Here is a 25463-nt window from a genome sequence, read left to right as displayed (position 1 = left end):
TATTTTTATGTTTTGTTTTTTTTGTTTTTGTTTTTGTTTTTTTTTTTTTTTGCTTTGGGGGATATTTTATTGGTTTTGACACACCAATCACAGCAGGGGTGAGCGCAGTGATCCCTCCTTCAGTCTCCTCTTGTAAAATGGAACAGGATTTAACTTTTGGGAAAGAGATAGAGCACTGCAGACATTTTTTTAGGGGGTCTTGGAACGACTGATTAGACTGGAACTTTCAAAACATGGACTGATTCTCACTAAGCTGTTACCGACATCCAAAGCACCTGTCTCCCAGACGGTGGCAATGATGATGATGAGGAGGAGGAGGAGGAGGAGGAGGAGGAGGAGGAGGATGGGGATGGTGATGACAAGAGTACTGACCCTGACAAGGACAAAGAGGGCAACAAGTCAAGTCAGGTTGACTTGTACAACCTTCAGTTGCAGTTAGAGCCTAAAAGAGCCTCACAGTGGCCACATCATGAAACAATAAAACGACATGATAAAGGAAGAATGAAAACAACAACTTTTAATGTCGTCTAATCTCAAAACCTCAGTGAGAACAAATAGAAACTCTCTGTAATGTTTGTACCACTGGTTTCACTGACAGAACTAGTGTCTCTACTTTTGCTGATGACTCCCTTCTGTCTTCTCCTCCCCTCTTCCCTCAAGGTGGGCTGGCCAGACAGAGACAACACGAGAGTCAGTGCGGATTAACCACGTCCACCTAACCCTGCAAGATTAACACAGATTATCGAGCCCCTGCGCTGACTGAGATACCCGGACTAATCATTTCCTTCGCATCCCAAACCCTCCCTGAGGCAGAGGAGCAGGTTGAAGGACAAGATGTGCCCTGAGAGCGGGACAAAGCAGGCCGGCGACTGATTAGTTACGAAATAGTCGGGAACAAGAGAGATTTAGAAGTTTATCTTCGTCCGAGCGGGAAGGAGCAGCCGTCGGATTTGGCGGCTTTAAGACGTCAGATAAGAAACAGATCGCGGTCCGGTTGTGACAGTGATGACGGGACAAACCAGAGAAGAGATGTGCAACATTTTGGATTGGTCCTGCTGTTATATCGACCTCTGGATCTGTTTTTGAACTCTTAACTGCAACTTTGACTTTATTTGAGCTGGACAATGAGAAGCCGATCCTGTGGGTTCGCGAGAGGCTGACGCCAGAAGGAGAGAAGGGAAGGGTCGGAGAAAAAGAGCAAGTCCTCCTCTTCGTCCTGCCTGTTTTGGCCTTCCCATCTGTCTTTTTCTCTCTCTCGTTACTCTCTTGCTGGCGCTGATTAAATCCCAGCGGTTCATCTTCCTCCACTCCGCTGCCCTCTGACCTTCGCCACCACTCTCGTCCTCCTCGTCCTCCAGCTGCTCCCCACCTCTTCTCATCTCACTCATACCGTTTCCCCGCTTCTCGAACGCGCCTAATCCCCCTCCTCGCTTTCCCGCTTTGCTCTGCACCATCACCGCCTCCCCCTCCATCAATCAATCTCACCCGCAGAGCTCGACGTCATCGACTCTGTGTGGGGTTTTCTCCTCATCTCGGCTTGTCACGGAATCCCCCTCGCTCCTCTCATCCCCGCCCGGGTCGGCTCTTTTGGCCCATTTCTGAACCTCACGGTCGAGTCACAACTCCCCCGTTCACGCCGCTTTTTCTTCAGCCCTCATTTCGTCCCTCTCTTCCACCCAGTCCTCCTCCCTCACTTCACCGCTTTCTCTCTCCAACTGGATTTCCTCGACCAGCCAAGATGCTTGAGAAGATGTCGAGGCGGAACCGCTCCGTCCTGTCCCTGTCCCTCACCTCGCTGGCGCTGACCCTGTCCGTCTCGGCTTTCTGCACCTCCTACTGGTGCGAGGGGACGCACAAGGTGGTCAAGCCGCTGTGCCTGTCGCCGGTCAAGATGAAGAACTGCGGGCAGAATAACAGCCAGCCGTACACCACAGGTGAGGAAAAGCAACTTCTCAAATGTATGTTTACAGCCCCCCAAAAGTGAAGTCACATGATATCCCAGAGACGTCTGATTGGATGTTGAAATCTGCTGCATCTTCCCACCACTTTGCACCAATAACTAATAAATACACTAAGTGGCTATAATGTAAGTTTGTGCATTTGTTTGTTCCTCTGCCCTGTGTGATTGCTGTTTGTTTATTTGTTGATTCATTTGTGCATGTGGCACAATACGCCCAAAACAGCTCTTAGGATTTGTTCTGTCATGAAGAGCCTCTTCAGCGGCTGAGGGGCTGCAGGTCAAATCAAGGTGACCTGTTGGTTACATTTATATCAGATAACATGTTAACGCTGCGTTCAAATCAACTCGGAAACTGGAACTCAAACCCAAAGATTTCATCATTATCATCATCCTTTTAAGACCAAATTACACATTCAAACGTCAATAAATACTTTCATAGCAATTCCATTCTTACCATTAACAGTAAAGGCTTCCATGTTTGATGCTGTCACTGACATTAATCTCTGAAATGACGACTGAATTTCTGACCTGTGATTTGACACCATATGATTAATTTTTGACTTCTTGGAGCCCATTTTTTTTCCAAGTTGCAAGTTGTCTTGAACGCAGCGCACAACCTTTTTTTCCCCAAATAGCAGCCAAACACAGGTGTTGCTGATGATGTTAATTAAAGTTCTGTTGCATTTAAATGTACAGGAGTCTTTCCATTGGGCGAGCGAGCACAGGAGCAGGAATCTGTTAGGTCAAAAAAAAAATTCAGAGCCTTAATTAATGTCATTAGTAACACCTGTGTTTACCTGCTGCTTCATGTCAAACTGAAGAGCAGCTCTTGTGCCTTGTTTGGTTTGGACTCTGCAGTTCTTCACCTTTCTCAGGAACACTTTGGCAGTGTTTATGCAAAATAAAGCGGTTTTACCTGCTACAGATATTACTATTATATAGTTTCATGTCTCCTTAAACAGGAACTATGCAGATTACATGCTGTTTGTCCTTAAAGGCAGATCAGTGAAGCTCAGACCCGAGCGACAAGGAGTCAAAAACCAGATCTATATGTTGTTGTAATTCTCCTTTTGTTATTGTGAACGGTGTAAACACAGCCACAATGGCAAAGGCGTGCAAACAAAAAGGTATAATGCAAATAACTAATAGTAATTATTCAGTTAGTAACAATTCAATTAACACTAACTCTGTACATCGAGCTTTTGAGATTTCATGGCGTCCGCTGTTTTTCCTTTAGTTTTTCCTTTCCTTTTAGTCCCGTGTTTAAACAGTTTGCACTTGATCTGACCAGCAGCGGCTCTCATAATCCAGGCTTTGTTGCTAATCTCAGAACTTTGTATCTGCAACATGATGTTATTGGGATTCACAACCTTCTGTCTCATCCTTCGGGCCTTAAGCCTGTTGGTTTCCATTTAATATTCTGTTTTTTCGCCCCAGAGAACACGGCAGATTACCTACGGAACAGTGTTTCCGCGGGGGATTGTGTTACAGACCGTGACCCACAAGGGACGGGAGGGATTTACGGCCTTATGACAGAGCGTCTTGGTGTTGTGACTGTATGACAAATTACCTAATGCTATAGGGTTTCAAGGAATATTTTATTAATAAATGTCTGCCTCCTCCATTTCTTTCATTTTGTCCTAATTCTTCCCTCTTCTGTCTCCCCGTGTTCCCATTTTCCATATTTCCTCTAAAATCATCCTCCACTCACTTTCCTCCATCTTTTTCTTCTTCCTCTTCTGTCAATCTCTCCCCTGCCTCTCTCATCACACTTTCCTCGTCACTTGTTTCTCCGTCCAGAGGCGCCCACTCCCGATCCAAAGAACCCGGCGCCGAACGTGACCCTGTCCCCCCTGCAGAAGGAGGAGCTGGCCAGGATCAGGAGGAAGCAGCTGGCCAACGCCGTGCAGTACATCTGGGAGACGGGCGAGGATAAGTACATGCTGCGCTACTTCCACACCGGCTTCTGGCTGTCCTGTGAGAAGCACAACGAAGGTTGGTGGCACTGCGTCCGAGGGACAGAAATGATGATGATGACGATGATGATGATGATGATGATGATGATGATGATGATGCCAAAGTTCCCATGAAATGAACTCCAATTTTCTTTTTCCCCCCAACAAACAGTGTCTCTTTCATGTGACTTCATGCTTACCAGCAGACATATATTAAAAAAAAAATCAACCAGTAATACTAACTAATACTTTATACATTTTTAACAAGTATTTTTTTTTTTTTTTATGGTTTATGTGATAGGGACTGATACAATTTACATAGACAAACTGGAAACAGCTAACCAGTGCAAGTACAGTGGTCCCTCATTAATTGCGGGAGTTACGTTCTAAAAAATAACCAGCAATAGGCGAAATCTGCAAAGTAGTCAGTGTTATTTATTTTTTTTTTTACAATTATTATAGATGTTTTAAGGCTGTAAAACCCCTCACTACACACTTTATACACTTTTCTCAGACAGGCATTAACATTTTCTCACTTTTCTCTCTTGTTTAAACTCTCAAAGTTCAAACCTTCGTAGAAAAAGAAGTCCAGTAAAAAAAAAAAAAAAAGCATGCAAAATAGCACTAAAAAAATCCGCGAAACTGCGAGGCCTCAAAAGGTGAACCGCGTTATAGCGAGGGACAACTGTATCATGTTTTTAGCAGATGCTCTTTTGCAACACCTAGAGGGGCTTTTGTAAAAATAAGAGATTAAAACAGTACAAAAAAAATCCCTTTACCCATCCTGTTAAGTAAAACTTTGTTTCTCTCTCTGACTGCTATCCAGCTGTTTTACACTTTCGAATGAGCCCTTTCTGCACATTGACCCCCCTCCAGCACACACACTCACACACACACACACACACACACACACACACACACACACACACACACACACACACACACACACACACACACACACACACTCCACACACACCATAGATGTCATTGCATGGGATGTTTCAACACTGCTACTCTAATGACATATTATGAAATGGCATTAGTAATGTCTTTTCCTGGTTTTAAAGGCTGCATTACAGTAAAAGGATGCAATTTTCTGAATGTATTAGACTCTTCTAGCTGTTCTATTATTTGTCTCTACCTGCTTGGTCATCATATCCACATTCCCAGCTATGGTTCATCTAAAATCTCTTGTGTGTAGTTCTCATTAACCGACAACCACTAGCACCAACAGTCATCCATTCAATATCAATCTTTAGGTATCTGATCAAAGATATCATGACATTTGATTTAGTCTGTACTGCCCAGCCCTAATTGAAACCGAGTGATGATGGTAACCAGGTGAGGAACAGACCTGAACGTGCACGTGAACACAGAGGCGGTGTGTTTTCACCAGATGTCAGTGTGACACCGCTCTCCCGCTGCAGCCGCTGATGCTGTCAGTGTGACTTTCTTCTCAGTTAACAGGCCTTATAATTTAAAGTTTAGGCTCCTTTTAGCACTCAGTAGAAAGGATATTTTGCACAAACCTGAATTATGTTCACCACAGGCCTGGCAGGAGAGTAAAATGGACTGTTACTGAGAAGCATCACTGCAGAAAGTTTCCCTTTAATGAAAAATAAGCCAAATAAGAGAAAAAGAGAAAACAAGAGGGACTTTGAAATGGCAAAACTTTATTTTTCCTTCATTTTTTTGAAGATGCCCTTTCATCTGGTGAGTTTCACCTTTAGCATTCATTTGCTAAAAACACACAAAGGAAGCAAATTATAAAAAATGCCTCCTCATATAATCCTCTGTGTGAGTGTTGGACCAAAAACTACAAACCAACTTCCCACAAATCCACGAAAACACGGGCATGGCGTTACACGGGCATCCCTCCATAAAACATAAAAAAGTGAGACAAAACTTATGGACTTGGCCGACATCAGGATGTTAATTCACTTTGGCAAATAAACCTGAAGCAGAACTTGCTGCCAATAAGAGCTGAGGGTGAGTCTGAGTGAGCTGCTGGGGAAAAAAAATTATGCTACGTCATGCTCTTGTTTTCAGAGAATTATGGGAATCCAATGAGGAGGCTGTGTGCTTATTACGCACTTTTTCGTGTCTCAATCTTTAGGGTCCAGCCATCATTCATGCATCTATCCGATAAATCAGGCAGCACTGACTTCAACACCAGGTTTTCACTTACTGCTTTGTCCTCTTTCACAATAAGACGCTATTACTGGCAACAATGAGCAGCGCAAAACAGGCTGACCCCGAAAGCCTCTCCCAGCATGAAGACTGACTGCAGGGCTGCACTTAAAAATCTGTTTTTGTCATTTTTTTGGGGGGGTGGAAGGGGATTTGCGGTGAATATAGAAATAAGTTCTCCGCATTTGCAAGGGATTACTGTGTGAGCCAGCAGACTCCCAAAAACCACACAGTGCCGTTTTAAGATAACACCCTGATCCTGGCAGATGATGCGCTTTCAGAGGTTATGACAAGGACAGACAGGGCAGTACAGGGCTCTTTATTTTTCATCCATGACATTAAACCTTCAAATACTCCAGAGATTCAGCACGAGGACATGGACAAAGTAAAGAAGCTTCTCCACTTTGGCATTTTGAGAACCACTAGTTAGCTCACCAGGGCAAACAGCTGTAAGACAGACACACTTTCAGAGAAGTGCAGGCTGCCCTTTGGAGGTAAAACACTCAAGCTCAGTTCAAGACGCTCTGGTTTTAAGCAAAGAAAACCCGTCGGTGTGGTTGTGCCGTCATATCAGGACGGAGGGCCCGTGTGTCCTGATGCTCCATGTGTCCTGATGCTCCATGTGTCCTGATGCTCCATGTGTCCTGATGCTCCATTTGTCCTGATGCTCCATGTGTCCTGATGCTCCATGTGTCCTGATGCTCCATGTGTCCTGTTCCTTCCAGGTGACGACCAGGAGGAAAAGTGCCGGAGCTTCATTGAGCTGACGCCAGGAGAGACACAAGGTCGGGACAACAAAAAGGGTCTTTACTCTCCCCAAATCATCTGCCTAAAAAGAGTTTAGAGTCAGTACCCCACAGTATGAAAGCATCAAAAATGTCTTTGCAGTCAATTAATGTTCCTTCTCTCCTTCTCGCTCTTAAATTCAAATCCCAAAAAGTGCTTTAACGGCATGACAAATAGGCACCTGTATTCCCAAAGCACCAGAAATCAGTACAAATTCACATCCAGGATCACAGCATGTACCTGTGCAAAAATAAACTGATTTATTCAAAGAAATAAAGGATTAGCTGTCTCTCTTCTCTCTTCTTCCTGCAGGCGTCCTGTGGCTGTCGGTGATCAGTGAGTTCACGTACATCGGCCTGCTGGCCATGGGCTTCCTGCTGATGTGCGTGGAGGTGATGTGTCTCTGCGCCAGGAAGGAGATGATCGCCCTCAAGATCAACGCCTTCGCCGCCATGTGCACCGTCCTCTCAGGTGGGCGTGCAGGACCTTTTTTTTTTTTTTTTAATGTTTAATGATTTAAACATCGACTTTGGCAGCTGGCTTGATTTGTTATTTCTAAAGCTGCACTTCTTCAGAAATTATGAACAATCTCACGTTAATTTCTCTGGACAGAGCTTCAGTTTAGGAGACAGTTTGGGTTTCAGTCTCAATTTGAACTTGAGATTTCCTACCAGGATCTGACATTTGAGAGACAAGTTTGCTCATATCTCCATGTTTTTTTGTCTTTATTTTCTGTTTTATCTTCTCTCTAAATGCTCAAACCTCTCTTCTCCTCTCCATCGACTGTATTTCCAGAATCTTTTATTTCTGTATTATTTGATCTGTTTTCTCCTCTCTCTTTCATTTCTCCCTCGTCTCTCCCACCTGGCAGGTATGATGGGGATGGTGGCGCACATGATGTACACCACAGTGTTTCAGATGACTGTCAGCATCGGGCCCAAAGACTGGAGGCCGCAGACGTGGGACTACGGCTGGTCCTTTGCGTGAGTGGCTTGTCATGCCTGGATATGAAAAATCACTTTTTTGCAGAAAGATGGGATTTAAACAAAAATGTTTCACAAAAAAAAAAAAGCATCAAAAGTCAAATCGTTCTCCTTCACCCCCACTCCTCCCTCCAGCATGGCGTGGCTGTCGTTCAGCTGCTGCATGGCGGCCGCCGTGGCAACGCTCAACTCCTACACCAAGACCATCATCGAGATGAAGCACCGCGCCCGCATGCGACTGGAGGAGGCCCGCGCCGCCGCCCGCGCACCCTCCTACGACGAGGTGGTGCAGGCCGCCGGGGGGGGCGTTTACTCCGTCAGCCAGCTGATCCAGCTGGGCCAGCAGGGGGCGCTGCTCGACCCGCTGTGGCCCCGGGGGGTGGGGCCTGCCGTCGGACCTCTGGCCTGCGGCGCTGGGGGGGCGCTGCTGGTCGGAGGAGGAGGAGTTGGAATGGGAGTGGGAGGAGTAGCAGGGATGGGAGTAACAGGGATGGGAGGAATTGGACTGGGAGGAGTGGGAGGACTGGGAGTCGGAGGACTGGGAGGAGTGGGAGTGGGAGGACTGGGAGGAGTGGGAGTGGGAGGAGGAGGAGGAGGGAAGCTAGCTGACCCTCATGGCGTGGTGGTGGTGGAGGGATGTGAGGACTGTGAGAGGGAGATGGATGAGATAGATTACGCTCTTCAGGAGGAGAGGGAGGACTCCCTCTGCTGAGACTGTGTGTGTGTGTGTATGTGTGTGTGTGTGTGTGTGTGTGTGTGTGTGTGTGAGGGGCAGGGGGCCTGAGCCTGGCTACCTGTGTGCTTTATATTTTAAACAGCACGTCATGCCGGGCTTCCTACGGGTCGAGGAGTTTCTGAGAAGTCTTGGGATAAGGCACAGAATATCATGGAATTTTGCCAGTCTCATTTTTATAAAAAAAAAAAAAAGTTATTCACCAATCTTAATATTTATCCTTTATTATTTTCATGTGATGTTCATTTTCCCTACACAATAAAACAGGATAAGAAGTGGGTCTAAAATTTGGTGAGGAAAATAAACAACAACAACAACAACAACAACAAAAAACATGTTAAATTCATATAAGCCACAGAAATTCATAGAAATTCAACATTTTATTCATGTAAAGTCATGGAAAAATCTGGGAATTTCACCTTTGACAGACTGGGAACTCTGATATATGGTTTTGTTTTTTTTTTTTTTGTTTTTTTTTTCTTAATTCTGCCAAGACTTGAACATTTACAGGATAGTTGGGGCGACAGTCAGTAAAAAGATGATTTACTGATGTCAGACTGATTCACATTTCTGCAAAAAGTTTTTCTCAAAACAAGAAACAAATGTTGAATTTCTTGTTACTAACGCTGCATTTTGAATACAAGACATTGTTTTTAAAGGGCCAGTGATGCAAATTCAGACGTTGCCAATAAAACGGCTTTGTCTGCTGGGATTTCTACTATTTCTACTATTTCTATTTCTTAAACACAGTTGATATTTAAGTCAATGCATTTTGAAGTAATTTTTAAAAAGTGTGACTTTATGTTTGTTCTTCGCTATGCCATAAAGATGTAAGGAGGGAAATCTGGTTTCGTATGCAGTTTTGTTTTTCGCTGATGATACAGCGAATGTGTTCAAGGCAGGGAATAGAAAAAGAAAACAGATTTCATTTTGCTTCACTTGTGTAAATCCAGCCTCAGATTGACTGCATCAGGGATTATTCATGTCTGTGACTGTGATTACGAGCTATGAGAGCAGCAGGAATTTTCTACGATGGAGAACCATTCATGATGCAACTATGAAATGATATTATTTCGGGTTACGTCCTGTTTTGTTTTTTTTTGTTTTTTTTTTTTTTTCTGTATCATATGTTTCTATGAATTGCTGAGGATCCTGTCACTGCTACGCTGCTGTCCTGATGGAGACTGTGGTGAGGCGATGAATAAAAACAGCAAAGTGAAACCGAACTGGGATCTTCTGCTGATGTTTGGCCAACGTGTGGTCGCTTATCAGAGTCTCATAAAATGTCTTGAAAATAAGCTCGATGGTTTATGCGAAGAAAATATGTTACTATGACACAAGCCGGACAAGGCAGGCGAACTTACAGGACCAGACCTGAGATTTTGCGTGTTTAGTGAAATATGTACTTTGTGCTGAGTCGTATTTTAGAAGTGAGATATCATTTCTCCTCCCTTTTCTCCAGCCGTTGGTTTCCATTCATTACGATATGAAAATCAACTTTCAGACTGCAGACTCTCTTCACACCAGTATTACAGCACCGTAATAAAGCCCTCCACATCAGGTTTCCTAAAAGCAGCAGCACTGGTGTGTTTTCAGGGCTTTTGAACAGCGAAAATGGACAAAATCTTCATAAAATTTACCAATAAGATTGGTTAACTAACAATCTAAAAGAAAGAAAGAAAGAAAGAAAGAAAGACCCATTCTGGTTTATGCGTGTTTATCCCAGCCTGTTGTGAGTTATTTCATGTGTGCTCCCCTTGCTTTCTCTCTGTGGATCTACACTTGTAATGTGTTTGTGTTGTCCTTCTCTTTATCTGGTATTGTCCCATTTTGTTGTGTAACCTCAATTAACAGGTTGAAAGAAAGAAAGAAAGAAAGAAAGAAGAAAGAAAGAAAGAAAGATTATTGCATGATACAGAGAGATCTGGGAGTTAAGACAGATGTTTTCAAATGCTGGACAGACGATTATGTCAATAATCTCCCCAGTCAGGGGAACGAGAGAGAGTGAGAGAGAGAGAGAGAGAGAGAGAGAGAGAGAGTGAGAGAGAGAGAGAGAGAGAGAGAGAGAGAGAGAGAGAGAGAGAGAGAGAGAGAGAGAGTGACATGGTATATGGAGATAAACAAGGTTACAGGGTTACTGTGCGCAGTATGTGACAAGTGATTGAAACCGTAAATGAGGAGTTGAATTATACAACGGTTTATGTAAGACGAGTGGCCGGGGATCCACGCGGTTTCTGAAGAAGAGACTCACAGCGTTTGGGAGCTGAGTGATTTATTTCACAGTTGAATTTTTGATCAAAAACAACAGAACAAATAGAAAATGAATGGGGAAAAACAGCGAAACAGACTCCATTTAATCCATCCAGTGTACAGTGTGAGCTCGACCCTCACCCACCATTTTCAATGACAACAAAACAGAAATCAGAATTATTAAACGGCCTTGAATCATCATCCTTTCACTCTTACTGTGAACAGTTCAGGTTTTTGCCGCCACTCACCATATAACTACCAAAACCAAGGGGTTCGTTTCCAGAGCGCTGTCATACAGGGGTGTGTGTGTGTGTGTGTGTATTTCAGTATCTACAACATATAATGGATCCAGCTGATTAAAATCATTTGAACGGCAAGCTGAATTAACTTGAGATAAATAGTGCGCGTTGTTTGATTTACAGGAACATGCTGGCTAACTTAAAAATCAGCAAAAGTTAGTACGACTAAAAGTTTTTCCAAAAGCGGAATTCCCTAAAGATACAATATGCGATAAGTTATTTCAAATATGCAAATGTCTACGCAACAGGGGGGTTGTTGATTTATCCAATGTCACCTTGATGGCTGCCGAAATTTCAAACTTTCCAGTCCACTTTGCTTCGTTTTGTGAAAAATTGCCCTGTTTGGTTCTCGTTGCTCGACCTGATTCTACCTGCAGCTCTGGCCTTTTGAGTTCAGCTAACTTGTGCTGTGGTGAAAAAATATTGCCTCTAATTACGATAAATAATATACCACTTTGCTTATAACTCCCAGCCTCATGAGTCTGCGTACAGACGCTCATTAGCCACTAGATGGTGCTAAAGAATGATAACATTACACAGTGTACCTTTGACGGTAATGTGTCCAAATGAAACATCACAGATTTAAAAGTATATTTTTAAATGAAACAGAATTAACAGATTAAAACAGTCTGGATGCAACTGAACCCTCTGTACCTGCTGGAATTACACTGACTGCATCTTTATCCGCTGTGGGTTTCCAGTTGAAAAAATGGGAGACTAAAATACCCAGAGAACATTTTATGGTGATGATATATTGATTTTGCTATCCTGTGTACCCTGTATAAAAACATCCATGCTGGTTGCTAGAATGTACTCTTATAATCCACTTTCTCCTCACAAATGTGCCATAAATATTCTAACTTTACTATTCAATTTGTGCCAGAAATATTTGTCTCGTCTGTATGAAATTATATGCATATTTTGGGAGTATGTTCATTTTTTCCACAGAAGTTATGGAGTATTGTTTTGTCCATAAAATGGATACCTAATACCAGGTGCATGATTCGATTAAAAAACATATTTTGAGGTGTTTTCGGTGGGTGAAAGGTGAGCCAAAACACAGCACAAAAATAAAAACACACACAGCGGTGATGCAGCAAAATGTGGAAGTGGTTGCTTTTCTAACGGCGGGTAACAGGAGCTATCATCCTTCCTCTCTTGTGTTTCACCTTTACATTTATTTTATGTATATGTATATGTATCCTAAATAAAAGAAAACTTTTCAGACAACACAGACATCGGTAACAAAAGTCCTAACACCCTTGAGGAGATTTTTTTTTTTATCATAGTGCCTATGTTTACAAAGGTGCTGTCGGGTATCATTGCCTTATCACAGTGGAGGCTAGAGTGGAAAAAAAGAAAACATGACTGGAAGGTGATACGATGGTTTTGTTGGATGAAAAGTTTACTTCCCAGGCTCGTACTGAATGAGACGCAGGGCACCGTCATTGTCCATCACTCCCTTGATAAACTCCCCCTCTGCCACTCGGTCTGGAGCGAGAAAGAGAGGAAGAAAATAAAAGGGAGAGTGGTTACAAAAGGATGAATTCACAACATGTTACTGAAAGAAACTCAGCTTCAAAAGATCATTGGAAACTGAAATGGGAACTTATTGCACAGATACATACAAAACATCCATCAGTTCACCCAATGACCTCCATCCATTTTTTCCATCCACCTACCTGTTTTAGTTACACAACAAGCCAAAATAATCTTATTGAGTGAGTAGGATGTTTTAAATTGGCTATCTGGTAATCTTGAACTGCAAAGATCAAGTTATGATCAAGATAAATGTATAAATATATATGCCGTGAGTGTTTTTTTTTTTTTTTTTTTTTCATCTATGTATAACCATGGCATTTATCATCTTGGTTTCTTCGGTAGCTACTGGCTAACATGGCTCGCTTGAGCTTGAAAAATCGAGATGTTCACCTTGATCACATGGTGAAACTGCATTTTTTTTTAAACACAGTAGTGAGGGTGCCATGCTTTATAAAACCAGCTATTTCCTGTCTTACCGGCTGCCTTTTTCAGTTTAAGCCAAGTTTAACCCAACCAGTGAATGTATTTCTGCCTCCCAAGACGTGTTGGTGTAACTACAACTTTGTTCTCTCCATCTCTTCATCTGTCCATTCATGTGGTCTCAACTCACCATTTTCTCCTTTCTCAAAGAACTGCCAGAGTTTGTCTGCCCTCTTCTCAGCTGTGTTTTCATCGTCAGGTAGGTCAGCCTGTTCGTCTTTGGGAATCAGCTTGAAAATTGCCTGTTAGGAATACACAAGACACACCAATGAGTCCAACACGTTACACTTTAGCAGGAGTGGTTCAGTTTCCACAGTTTTCTTCCTCGTTTTCCCTCTAATCTCAGTTTCACAAGGAGCTCTTTTCACTTTTCAAGTCACCCCAATTATGGCAGCTTCAACTGGTATGAACTCCACATGATTACAAAAGAGCAGCACCTTTGCTCAGCCCAATCCTTTAATCACCACCATCTGCGAGCTGATCATGTTATCTATCGACAAAAATGACAACAAACTATATGGCACTAAAATGGCAAGGATTAACAGATGAACTGTGGGACCTGCCTGGTCCTGGTCTCTGATTAGATGCCTGCTAATCTTCTAAATTGAAATGTGTTTGCTATAAATAGGCCATTGCAAGGGCAAAACACTCAAAGGATCCAGAAAGTGGGTTGGTATAGTGAACATCAAAACCACTAGCTCACATTTCAGTGAAAATTCACGGCTTAAAGGAAAAGATTACTGCCTTGGGTCATATTGGTCAGGCTGTCAAATCTAATGTCTTATTCCTGCAGATTGCACTCAGACTGAAAAAGGATTTTTCAGTCTATATATATATATATATATATATATATATATATATAGATATAGATATATAGATATAGATATAGATATAGATATATAGATATAGATATATATATATATATATATAAAGAGAGAGAGAGAGAGAGAGAGAGATTTTTTTTATCCTGGTTAATATCAAGATAACTATGGTTTAAAACTGTCAACAGGTGATAACTTTATAAGTATTTTTTTAACTCTGTGAAATCTGACATTTGTCCCATAACTAAAAGACTATCCACAATTCCTGAGCAATTTCTATGCAGATGATACTCTTCTTTATGTTTTCATCTGTTCCTGTTAGTACTGGGTTTTTGGACAAGCACTTTCCACACAGTAGCCTAACTTTTCAAAACTCATGTTAAATTTTTCAAATGGTGGTCAGGAGGCTGGAAAATTATATTTGTTTTACTTTATAAACTATAGGGTAGTTTGTGGTGAATGTGCATCCTGTCATATTAAGTACTTCTGGAGGTATAAACCATTTTCATTCTTTTGTGGCTCACTGTCTTTTACTTTCAAATGAGTGGCAACCTGTTAAACTGTTAGTTGTCAACATGTAATACCACTACAGTTTCTCTAAAACCTAAAAAAGGAGTGAAACATTATACCATGACTGTTAATATTGTACAAAGAATAAGAACAATGTGAATTATGTCTGGCATCACCACCCCACATGTCAAATCTCCTGCGTAAGACCAAATAGTCTACTCTGTATTATCTCCTCTCAGTCTTTATAAACTTGCTCAGCCCAAAGCTCTCCACTGGCTTAGCCCTTAATTTGCTTTAAAATGTTTATCAGCACCAATTTAAGTCTTATCCAGTGCTAAAAAAAATTGTTACCTAAGAAGGGTAAGTCCATGGATGGTTTTCAATGCTGCAGTTACACAATCACTTGAATTCACCTCTCACCAAGGATTCAGGCTTTGATATTCTTCTATGGAGGGTGTCGTTCCTCTAAATTTCCTTGAATACTTCCACAGCCCTGCTCAATATACACTTTGTCCCATCCTTGATCACCTACATCCATCCAAACAGCACTTTCCTTCACGATTCCTTAAAAATTCACTGTGCAGATCTCCAGCATCTTGATTCTCCTTCACCCACTTTCCCTCATGGCCTTCATCTATAATCCATCCATCAATATAACAACCCAACCTACCCTACATCCACTTCGATCCACCAGTTTATCAATGCATCCTATTCTGCTAGGCATGCAGGAGGGTAAATCCACTTAAAGTCAATTTACCCATCCCGAGAAAGTCCTAAGTCTTTATAATGTAAATTTATAGTGTTTATTAGAGGAAGTAATATCAGTAATATGTGTGAAAACAGAGCAGAAAACTACAACTCACCGTGCAGATTTCCTTGACCTCTGACTTGGTGATGTATCCATTCTTGTCCACATCGAACAGTGAGAAGGCCCATTCCAGTTTGCTGGTGGTCTTCCCTGTAGATGTCATGTGGAGGGCGATGATGTACTCCTTGAAGTCCAGTGTGCCGTCTTCGTTGGTGTCGAAGGAGCGGAAAACGTGCTGGGCGTACGTGTTGGCATCGCTTTCCGGGAAGAACTTGCTGTAAATGGACTGGAACTCCTCTTTGCTGATGCGGCCTGTCGGACACTGCCTCTTGAAGTTCTCGTACCACTGGACGATCTCCATCTCTGTGAATTTGGTGTTGAGCTTCAGGTCCTCCAGGATCTCCTTGGACACAGCACCGCTCTTTGAGTTACCCATTGCTGAGGTTGCTGGTGGTGTTTCAAAGGTATATCAAAGTGAGAATTTGTAGTCCTTCACTTCCTCTGGGCCAAGTAGCTTCTCAGCCTCCTATGTTTGTGTGCTGTGTAGGCTCCTCTGCTTTGTCAAAGTAGTAAACAGAAGACTATTCCTGACGTATGGGTTGCCAGGCGTGGACTTCTTGCCTCGGGTCCGACTGTGCACCTCAGCCCACAAAGACGAAATGCTGTGAAAGTAGGAGAGAAGCAGCTTGGTAAGCTCATTAAGCCAATCAACCACCGGTAATGCCAGTCTGAGACGTCACAAGGTGGGGTCAGCTCAGGTAAGAGCTGAAATGCTTGTTTATCAAGATTTAAAGCGGGATGCTTCATCCAGTTTTGGCACTTCTCTGCCTCTCCTCTATTTTAAAAGGAGCAGTGATGCCAGTTTGGCACCGGGAGGAAGACGAGGGAGGAGGATGGTTTTTAGGAGAGTTAAGAGTGGGAGCGATAACTCCCACAGTGATGGCATACAGTACAGAAAGTAAGTAAATACATCAAAATTCAAGGCATTCAAGTCATGTAAAGCCAGTTTTACTCATGTAGCCTATTTAAAATGGGCTACATGCAATGTAGCCCATTTTAAATGGGCAAATTTTTAAATGGGCATTTTTTTTATATGACTTTGTGGCTTATATGGCAGAAAAGGGAAAATATTTTATGTCAGCTACAAATTGCATATAATGGGTTAGATGGTCCATAATAATAACTGGGTCACTGGTTAGACCCTGTTACAGCCAATATCTTATCACTGAGCTGAAAGGGCTCGTTGTTAGTCTTTCTGGGCTCGGAGGAGCTGGTAAAGGTGAATACACTGTTTATCTGTGAACACCTCGGCTGTAAGACTTAAACTAATGGCCAGTTGTGGCCAAAAAAAATATCTTTTATAAACATACACTGATAAAACTTTCACACGAGTCCAAATGACAAAAGAAGCCAATTGCCTATGAAATAAAATAATTCTTGCCTGTCTCAACTCAAGTATTGTTATATTAATATTAATGATAAATGCAGAGTAACAAAACAATGGACAAACTCGCAGCGTATGGACACCGCACTTTTACATTTATACACTGTAGAAAAACTTCATCTAAGGCCGTGCGACCATGGCGGCACTGATTAATTAGACTCAATAATAAAAATATGAGCAGCTGTTATAGCATTCTCTGTAGAAAAAGTAGTTGGTTAATTAGTTAGTTAGTTGCTGTGGTGTAACTGAACAAGTAGCATGGTACCAAATCGCCTCTGTCCCATCAATCAAAATTTAAACTAAAATCTTAATTTAACACAGGTTATTATCATTGACAAACGCTCCTTCACTCTGAAAAAGGAAAAACATGCTCATCGTTATGTGTGGCAGCACAAATCAATGGAAGAAATATCCATTTTTACAACATCAGACAGCATACACTAACATAACATTTCCCAGGTTATGAGAAATAAACAGTTCATATCATCAGAATGGCTTCATATCAGAATAGTTGTTACCCAGCATTAGCACCAAACATGAAGGACATATAGGAATATACAATAACCCTAATACTAAAGGGTAAAAATGAAAGCATTTAACACTCACAAAACCCAAAAAGGAAGGAAAAAGTCCAACACAGCTTTCACCCCTAAACCCTGCCTTGTTACGTGCAGAGGAGGCAGTGTGTGTGCAGGTAACAGGCCTCAGCGGAGGCAGTGAGCTCGGTTCCTACCTGTGAGCTGCTCAGGAGTCCCGCAAAAAAGTGATGCTCTGCTCGTCAGCGCAGACAAAATGAGCCACCACTTGCTGAGATAAGTCAATTAAGATGGATCACTGTGAGGCGGAGCCACCGCAGCACCCATGTGAACCCCTGAACCACTCTCTCCTTTTTTTTTTGTTTGTTTAATTTTCTCATTTAGTCATGTAATCAAGTCACATTTATTTACACGGTGCCAGGAAGTGATTTAAGCTATGCAAAAGACAGCCATGCAGATAACAGACAAAGACTAAACTATAGTAAAGCACAAATAATTCAACTTTATTTCAACTCCAAGAGAAAGATGACTGACTTAGATTATGTTCAGTTTGAAAAGGGAGGGCGGCCCACCTTGTCATGGTACAGAATGATGAACGCCACTCAATTCTCAAAATATTATAAGCTCAGGATTTCGGAACAACTCTATTAAACCATCATATTTCAAAATATAAGATAAAAATAAGAGCATTTCCTTCCATTTCTTGTTTTTGTATACATTTGACATCAAAACATTACATTCAAGATAATCATTTAAAGGTGCTTCATTCATTTTAAGGGTTCTTGGCCTGAACCTGAGGGGCTTGTCTTTCCTCAGCCTCATCATCAATCTGCTAAAGAACAGAACAAACGCCAACACAGATAAAACTTGTCTGTTTAATGGGTATTTGTCTATGCAATTATTTTGGAGGTAGGTCTGCTTCATCATAGAAGGATTTGGATCCCAGTTGTTTCTCTGGCCTGATTGAAATACCAGCAGTCTGTGGTTTTTCAAGGAGTTACTCTGTGATGAAGTTTTGCATTTTGCATTTTTGTTGAACCCGCTTTCCCTCAGCCTGCCTTACACACTCCAGTTAACTGTTTCCTACATTTCCCAGAAAGACTTTCAGCAACACTTAAACAACCTCCATGGACTTTCACCAGTTATTTATGGGCTAGATGGAGTACATTTAGGTTTCACCGGGTGGCGGCTGTTCTGTGGATATAATTTCTCAAATATTCAAATGAGCAGTGATCAAAAATGGTTTTATCAGTTTGGTTTCTGCTTGTTTGCCTCACAAATTTTTGATTATTCAGTATCCAATTGTAAGCGAACTTCACACATGAAGGCAGAGAGTGAAAGTTTTAGCAATTCTGTCCCAGCCAAAGCTCCCTGATGATCCTGTTTTATTGATTCCACTGAGTTTTAACTTTTTCTTCTATCTGTTGGTCTACTTAGTCTACATAGAAAATACATTTTGAAAAAGTGATTGTTACAATGCTGTAAATTAAATGAACTATGTATCTAATATTTTTACTTTGTCTTTTGGTGATTTTACATGCCTCGTGTGTTCGGTGTTGGTGTTTTTTTGCTGTCATTTGATCCATTCTCCTGCAGCTCTCTGACACACAGGAAGTGATTTTACATCGTAGTAGGTCAAATCCCTGTATCGAGCATACCTCAAAAGTCTTTATAAACCATATCATAAACTATAGATGACATACCATCGCATCACCTAATAATCTTTTTTTTTTTTTTTTTTTTTTTTTTGAATGAACAGAGGAAGAGGAACTGGGTAGTTATGATGAACAGACAAAAAAGGGAATCTCAAACCCCACCAACTTCATTAACAGAATAAAGAAAGACAACACATTACTCAACATACTACAATATTATACTATACAATATACCAGAACAAAGCACTGTTGTCCGAGTATTTTGGTTTGTTGGTATAAATTGCCTGCCTCTGTGCTGCCTCTCACTGTCCTGGTGTAGCCTAGTTGAAATATTATTTCAGAGGCTGACCCCAGAAAAAATCTGGAAGAAACACTAAATAAACGGGGATTTTTTCAACAAAACTGTTTAAAAGGTCAAATTTTAAAGGTATCAAACACGGACACAAAAGTATAAATTCATCAGCATCTGTGCTCAGCTGTAGCCTGATTATAAATAAAGTCATAATTATGCATAATTATGAGACGGAGTGAGGGGAGGATGTGGGTCTGACATGTGCCACAGGGTTTGGGTCAGACTCCCTGGATCCCGTACATGCCTCACCTGCTCCTGAGCTCCCAGCATGCCCCGCTGTCCGTCCGGTAAACGTGACGCCTGTCCTGGACCACGGTTGAAAAGAAGTCAGCTGAGCGAAACTGGCACACAGCGATGTTGCCCCGATTACAGCCACATTACGGGCTTTATCCGCTGCAAAAATAAACCCCAATCAAGCGAAGTGGCAAAGCCCCGCGGGGTGCGTCCCAAAACCGCCGCAGAGCCTCAGGCAGCCACTGGTCTTAGCAGGTTTAGCGGCAGCGAGTGGAGGTGAGTGGCCCCGCCGTGTCCAGCGGGGGGATTTAAATGAGCTTAACTGACTGTTGACCGCTGATCCACCGGCTGCCATCTGCTGCGGTGTAAACCAGGAGAAACACCGACAACACTTCACCTGCCGCTGCCGGGGCCCGTCTCACTGCCGTACACATGTCTGACAGGTGGAGGTATCCACAGTGAGGAGAGACAGACAGGAAGCCTGAGTGATGTGACCTCTGAGCTCCTGCAGGGTCAGAGGTCACGACCTTGGTGCTGCTGTGGTCATTGCATACACTTAATGAACACCTCACTGTGGTCTGCTGGCCTGTAGATTGTGGCTGTAGTTGCAAAAGATAATACAATTAAAAAAAAAAAAAAAAAAACGATTACTGCATGCTGAATTTGAGCCGTTGTAATTATTTGTGTTTTTATTTCTGTTTCACTGCCTCGCCTTTTTGCAGCTATTAAATGTGCATAAACTCACCTTTTCACTGTTATGAAGAGGTTCTTGCCCTTCTTCAGCAAGCAACCTTGTATTGAGGTCAATTCTGAAATTAATAATAATGTTTTTTGTTTTTTTTAATTTGGTAGAAAGAGTGTTTCATTGCAGAGACAAAACATGAGTAGATAGACATATTTCGAAATGCACTGGAAGGATTAGCATGAACTTTGGTGATGATGTTGATGCTCCTCTGAGGAGGAACCCTGTCAGTTTGGGTCACAAGATCTAATTAAATGGATTCCAGTGATATTTGGTGAGTGGCTTCCTGCTCCCCAAAAGAAGATTCCTCTTGATTGTGCTGACCTTATCCACCTTATTTTGAAATGTGAAAGTGAACAATTGGTCGAGCTTCCTTTTTTTAATTTTTTTTTTTTTTTTTTTTTTTGGCTGTTTGATCGTTTCCCTGCTAAGCAGCTCGAGTAGCTTATTTGACGCTGTTGTGAGAGCATTTCCAAAAATGAATCCGTTTTTGTTGTAGCTGCTGTGCTGAAACTGCCTTGCAAATTTAAAAAAAAAAAAAAAAAAAAAAAAAAAGGAAAGTAGCTGGGTCTGTATTTCCATCAAAAATAAGGTGAATACCCCTTTATCTGGTGCCAAACATTTAACACAATATATCTCTAAATGTAATGGCTGGGTTATGTATTAATTTGCTTCCTTGGGAATGAATCCTATCAAATTGAGTGTCATCATCACCTTCCCCCGGCGCCACCATGTGGTCAAAATGTAATTTGGCTTTTTTTTTTTTTCAATGTTATATTTAATTTCCTTGACACACAAAATATATCTACAAAATTAAAAACATTCAAAAACAGAACAAAGATCAGAGAAGACAACATCCACAACAAGAAAAGACAAAACAACAATAACAGTAATAATCATAAAAGCCAGTCCGGAAAGAGCAAATAAAATGTGGCTTTTAAAGCAGCTTCTGCAGAGGCCAGCCGCCGTTTGACCCCGTTCCTGATGCCAAAATAATCATAAGATGTTATTACAGTCGTTTCAATTTGGTTAAGACTTTTTCATCCCAGTGGATCCCAATAAAACATCAGCAGAGCTCTGGGCATCACAGCCGCCATGTTGGGAAAAGCCTGGCGCACACACACACACACACACACACACACACACACACACACACACACACACGCACACACACACACGCACACACACACACACACACACACACACACACACACACACACACACACACACACACACACACACACACACACACACACACAGTATTTCATTTTCTCCATTATGGTTTATTTATTTTCTCTCTGCTCATCATTTCATGAACGTCATTTGAATCTTTACATTTTCCACCATCTATTCTGATATACATTTGTTTGTTTATTTGTTTGTTTTTACAAATTTGTAATCTCTTTTACTGGCATGATTTACAGTTTTGTTTGTTTTCTTTGGAGGTGATCTATTTTTATAGCACTTTTATAGCATAAATTGGTGTGTTTCTGTCCTTTTTTATATCTCTTTAGGATTTTCTTCTGTGCCAGTGTCTACACTGAGCTAAACCAAAGTAAACTGAAACCTGAACTCAACTCAGCTGAACTCAGTTGAACTGATCTGACCTCAGGTCAGTTTAACTCGGCTGAACTGAACTTAATTGATCTGAACTGAACTAAACTGAACTTAGCTCAGCCCGAATGTGAGAAAAGATGCAGAACAGCAGAGACTCCATCTTGCCAAATAGTGAGCCTGCATAGAGGCATGAAAACTGTGTTATAACTTGTGTATAACTGTTGATGATAAAGTGTTCTTCTAATTAATAACCTAATCAGATAAACCACTCATAAAGCCGTAATAAGGACAGTCTTATTGTAAAGTATTCCTGAACAGCTCCTGGTTTGGCTCGTTTGGGTTCAGGCGGTGTTTTGTCTGAGTTATCATTGTTTTTGAATCACTGAGGTAGACCTGGTGAAAATTGCAGGAATCTCAACCAACATCAGATCAACGCTGCACCCGAGACATTGTTTTAAAGTCGGCACCCTTGTTCATTCACCCCGACCCCATCCGGTTAACCACAGCTCTCCTGGTTGTTATGGCAGAAGGTGAAAATTTCACTTGTGAGGTGTTTTAGGGCTGCCACTAGTGATTCGTTCAAACTATTGATTATTTTATTCAGCAATTCTATTAATCATTTTGTCTTTAGCATGGAAGAAATAATGACAAAATGGTCATTGCAATGTTACCAGAGTCCAGATTAGATATTCTAAATAGAACTGAAAAAAAAAAAAAAAAAACACCCTTATGGTATTAATTTTATGATTTAAAAAAAAAAAAAAAGCCTGACTGTTTGGCCAGTGGCTCTGAAGTGGGGCAAAGGTCTCTCTGTAGTTGCTGTGTTGTGTTAGATATCGTCGAAACACTCCGTTGAGTCAGATCAAGATGACATAACTTGCTGCTCTTGTCTTGGACAAAACGACGCCCGCTCCCCAAGCCAGGACAGCCTCAGAGGCCTCTCAGTCGTCTGCTGATCCCTCAGGTCCTTTAGCCTCTGTATTAAATAAAACTGTTTAATTCCCCTGCTGACGTGAGGCCTCGCCGCAGTCCGCTGCCTCCGTCTTGGCAGCCGCGGCTCCACAGGTGATTTGGGTTTTGCCATCTGGCCGCCGAGGCTTTGGAGAGGACAGCCGAGCGAAACCAAAGTCACCTTTTAAGAACTGCAGCTTCTTAAAACACATTTTCATCAGCAGGCTGCTCTGAGGCCTGGTTTTACCTCTTTTTGCTCCTGCTGTGGCGAACATGCAGCAGGACTGATGCTGCAAATAAACTTCTAGCTCGGGGCTCTGCCAATAAATACCAACCATCTTAAAAAAAACAAATCGGTGAAGAACATGGAGAAGAACATGGAGACTTTCAATCTCTCTGGAATTGTTTGTTTAATTGTTTATTAGTTTTTGTTGTTTTATTATACAGCATATAAAGCACATTATAAACCATTATAATCATACTTTATATTAAGTGCAATACAACTGTTTTTTATTTAAATATCAACATAATCCATGGCAGTGCCTCATCTCATGTTTGTCTATTGTGATGTGAGCCAAATAAAAAGGTCTTTTATTATCTGATGCTCTGTGTTTGTGTCAGTCTAGATCAATATAAAGGCTGAGATTCAGAGATGTTTTAAGTCAAATGGCAATATCTGCATGGTGAAACAGAAAAATAAAACTAACTTCATTATGTCATCTTCATTATCTCCCGTGCTGATAGAAGTATTTTTGCTGAGAGCCTTTCCCACCTTTTCTTTTCCTTTAATTATGTCATTGTTTAGTGCTGATGCCAGGGACTCCCTCATTTGACAGTCACCACTTCGCCCTTCATCCTCTGTCTGTCTGCCATCCAGATCTTCCTTCTTTTAGCAAAGGGATTTTCGCTCCAGACTAGGAATACCTAAACAGTCTGGATTTATTGGATTAGCAGTTTGTATCTCTCAGCTCGGTGGAGACTGCAGGCCCAAACCTTTCTGCCTGAAAACCGCCTCGCCTCTGCCCCACATCCACGTTTAGAGACACTTCAAAGAAGGGACTCCTTTGGCTGAGGGGAGCCAGGGAGGGGGGATTAAAATAAAGGAGAGGGAGAGAGAGGGAGAGGCAGTGAGGTGGCGATGCTGGTCGGTGAAAGGAGGATTTGGCAGCGCTGCAGGGCAGACAGAGAGTTGAGACGAGGAACGGAAACTTGTTGGTTACAAGAACGTGGCTGATACGTATTACTGAAGCTCTTTGGGCCGACCTTGAGCAATCTATTTCCAGGGAAGGAAATTTTAATCTGGGCACTTAACAAGCATGAGGGCGTCCAATGTGGCTGCCAGAGGAGAGAATAGAGACAGATCAGATCAACAGCAAGTCAGAGGCTATAATTAGAGGAAAGTGAAAATGTGGACATGAGAGCCAATTGCATAAGTCCTACTCACTTTTACGAATAAAACATATGACTCTTCCTCAATTAGCTATGTACTGTTTTCATTACTTCTTTACTATAAGATTGTTTTATAGTTAGGTTATTAATTATTCATTCATTCAAAGCTTTATTTTAATCAATTAAGTCTCCCCCATTTACAGTGATGTCAAGATACAAAGAAACAATTAAACAATTCAAAAGAGAACAATACTCAGTGAAAACAGTTCAAGTTCAAGTTCAGGGTGTATTTACAACCCAATGTCTCTGTTTACAGAATCAAAGGGATTTCCATGCCCACATGTTTACAACAAGCAGGCCGACGCCCCCTGACTCAATCCTCATAGCAGGCAAGAAAAAAACTCCCTAAAATAACCCAGCTGAACAGGGAAAAATGGAAGAAATCTCGAGAAGGACCACAGAGAGAGGAGACCCTGTTCCTGGCCAGACAGAAGATAGCCACACACACACACAGGGCATGCATACAAAAGCACATAAGTGGGACCAAGACAAAGAACCAACCATAAATGCATTAATACCGCAAAGTTAATGGCCATGGAAGGTGCAGGAGTGAGTGAGGTCTGCGGGGGGAGCAGGACCAGGTACACCAGGTACAGAAGGACCAGGTACTGCAGGACCAGGTACAGAAGAGACAACAGGACCAGGTACAGCAGAGACAGCAGGACCAGGTACAGCAGGACCAGGTACAACAGAGGGAGCAGGACCAGGCACAGCAGGACCAGGTACAGCAGAGACAGCAGGACCAGGTACAGCAGAGGGAGAAGGACCAGGAACAGCAGGACCAGGTACAACAGAGGGAGAAGGACCAGGAACAGCAGAGACAGCTAGAGGGCACGGAGACAGAGCAAGGCTGATGTAAAGATGGCAGCCACATCCATAACACAGAAAACATCACAGTCACAGCTGAAGGTGGAGAGGAAAGAGAGGAGGAGAGAGACTGTGGGGGAACATCTGGACTAACTATGACAGGAGAGCCAGATCAGACCGGAAGGCCGACACACTGAGGTTAAGTGGTTTGAAATCACAATCTTGAATTGTCCTGGGGTTGTGAGAGAGTCGATCTCAAGGATGTAATGAAGATGCTGCACACAAACTAAAGGCAGATTTTCCAAGTCCATAACACCCCAGTGGGAAGCATAAATAGGCAGAGAGAGTCTGATACGGTCCTGTGGTCCAGTCCGGCGTTGGTGTTATATGGGATGATGATTAAGGGATTTATGGATGAA

General features: G+C 42.1%; 2 protein-coding genes across 4 annotated transcripts; one reads left to right on the top strand and one right to left on the bottom strand.

The window, feature by feature from the left end:
- Nucleotides 1–1298: 1298 nt before the first annotated feature.
- On the top strand, nt 1299–9202 carry LOC115367216 (germ cell-specific gene 1-like protein). Its single transcript, XM_030062869.1, has 6 exons — nt 1299–1934; nt 3761–3955; nt 6831–6890; nt 7204–7362; nt 7763–7874; nt 8010–9202. The coding sequence occupies exons 1-6, from the start codon at nt 1739–1741 to the stop codon at nt 8584–8586; spliced, it is 1299 nt and encodes a 432-aa protein (XP_029918729.1). The 5' UTR covers nt 1299–1738; the 3' UTR covers nt 8587–9202.
- Nucleotides 9203–10862: 1660 nt separating this feature from the next.
- Nucleotides 10863–24681, bottom strand: LOC115367217 (visinin-like). 3 transcript variants are annotated; one of them, XM_030062874.1, is made up of 4 exons: nt 24650–24681; nt 15373–15938; nt 13309–13420; nt 10863–12647 (listed from the first exon to the last, which is right to left on the bottom strand). In XM_030062874.1, exons 2-4 carry the CDS (start codon nt 15751–15753, stop codon nt 12562–12564), a joined length of 579 nt encoding a protein of 192 aa, XP_029918734.1. In that variant the 5' UTR covers nt 15754–15938; nt 24650–24681; the 3' UTR covers nt 10863–12561. The 3 variants fall into 3 exon arrangements, with proteins under 3 accessions (XP_029918734.1, XP_029918733.1, XP_029918730.1); XM_030062873.1 differs by lacking the exon at nt 24650–24681 and adding an exon at nt 19554–19961 and having other exon boundaries at nt 15373–15979; XM_030062870.1 differs by lacking the exon at nt 24650–24681 and adding an exon at nt 17495–17580 and having other exon boundaries at nt 15373–15979.
- Nucleotides 24682–25463: the final 782 nt, after the last annotated feature.

This window comes from Myripristis murdjan, chromosome 11 (assembly GCF_902150065.1).
Source record: "Myripristis murdjan chromosome 11, fMyrMur1.1, whole genome shotgun sequence".
NCBI classification, from domain to species: Eukaryota; Metazoa; Chordata; class Actinopteri; order Holocentriformes; family Holocentridae; genus Myripristis; species Myripristis murdjan.
The sequence above is the reverse complement of the archived record's forward strand: the minus strand, read 5'-3'. Positions and strand labels throughout refer to the sequence as shown.

Coding starts and splice junctions, on each gene's coding strand:
- LOC115367217 (XM_030062874.1), bottom strand. CDS start 15,753: ATGGGTAACTCAAAGAGCGGTGCTGTGTCCAAGGAGATCCTGGAGGAC. Junction 13,421..15,372: donor AGGTCAAGGAAATCTGCACG/GTGAGTTGTAGT, acceptor TATTCCTAACAG/GCAATTTTCAAGCTGATTCC. Junction 12,648..13,308: donor CTTTGAGAAAGGAGAAAATG/GTGAGTTGAGAC, acceptor TTCTCGCTCCAG/ACCGAGTGGCAGAGGGGGAG.
- LOC115367216 (XM_030062869.1), top strand. CDS start 1,739: ATGCTTGAGAAGATGTCGAGGCGGAACCGCTCCGTCCTGTCCCTGTCC. Junction 1,935..3,760: donor CAGCCAGCCGTACACCACAG/GTGAGGAAAAGC, acceptor TTCTCCGTCCAG/AGGCGCCCACTCCCGATCCA. Junction 7,875..8,009: donor GACTACGGCTGGTCCTTTGC/GTGAGTGGCTTG, acceptor TCCTCCCTCCAG/CATGGCGTGGCTGTCGTTCA.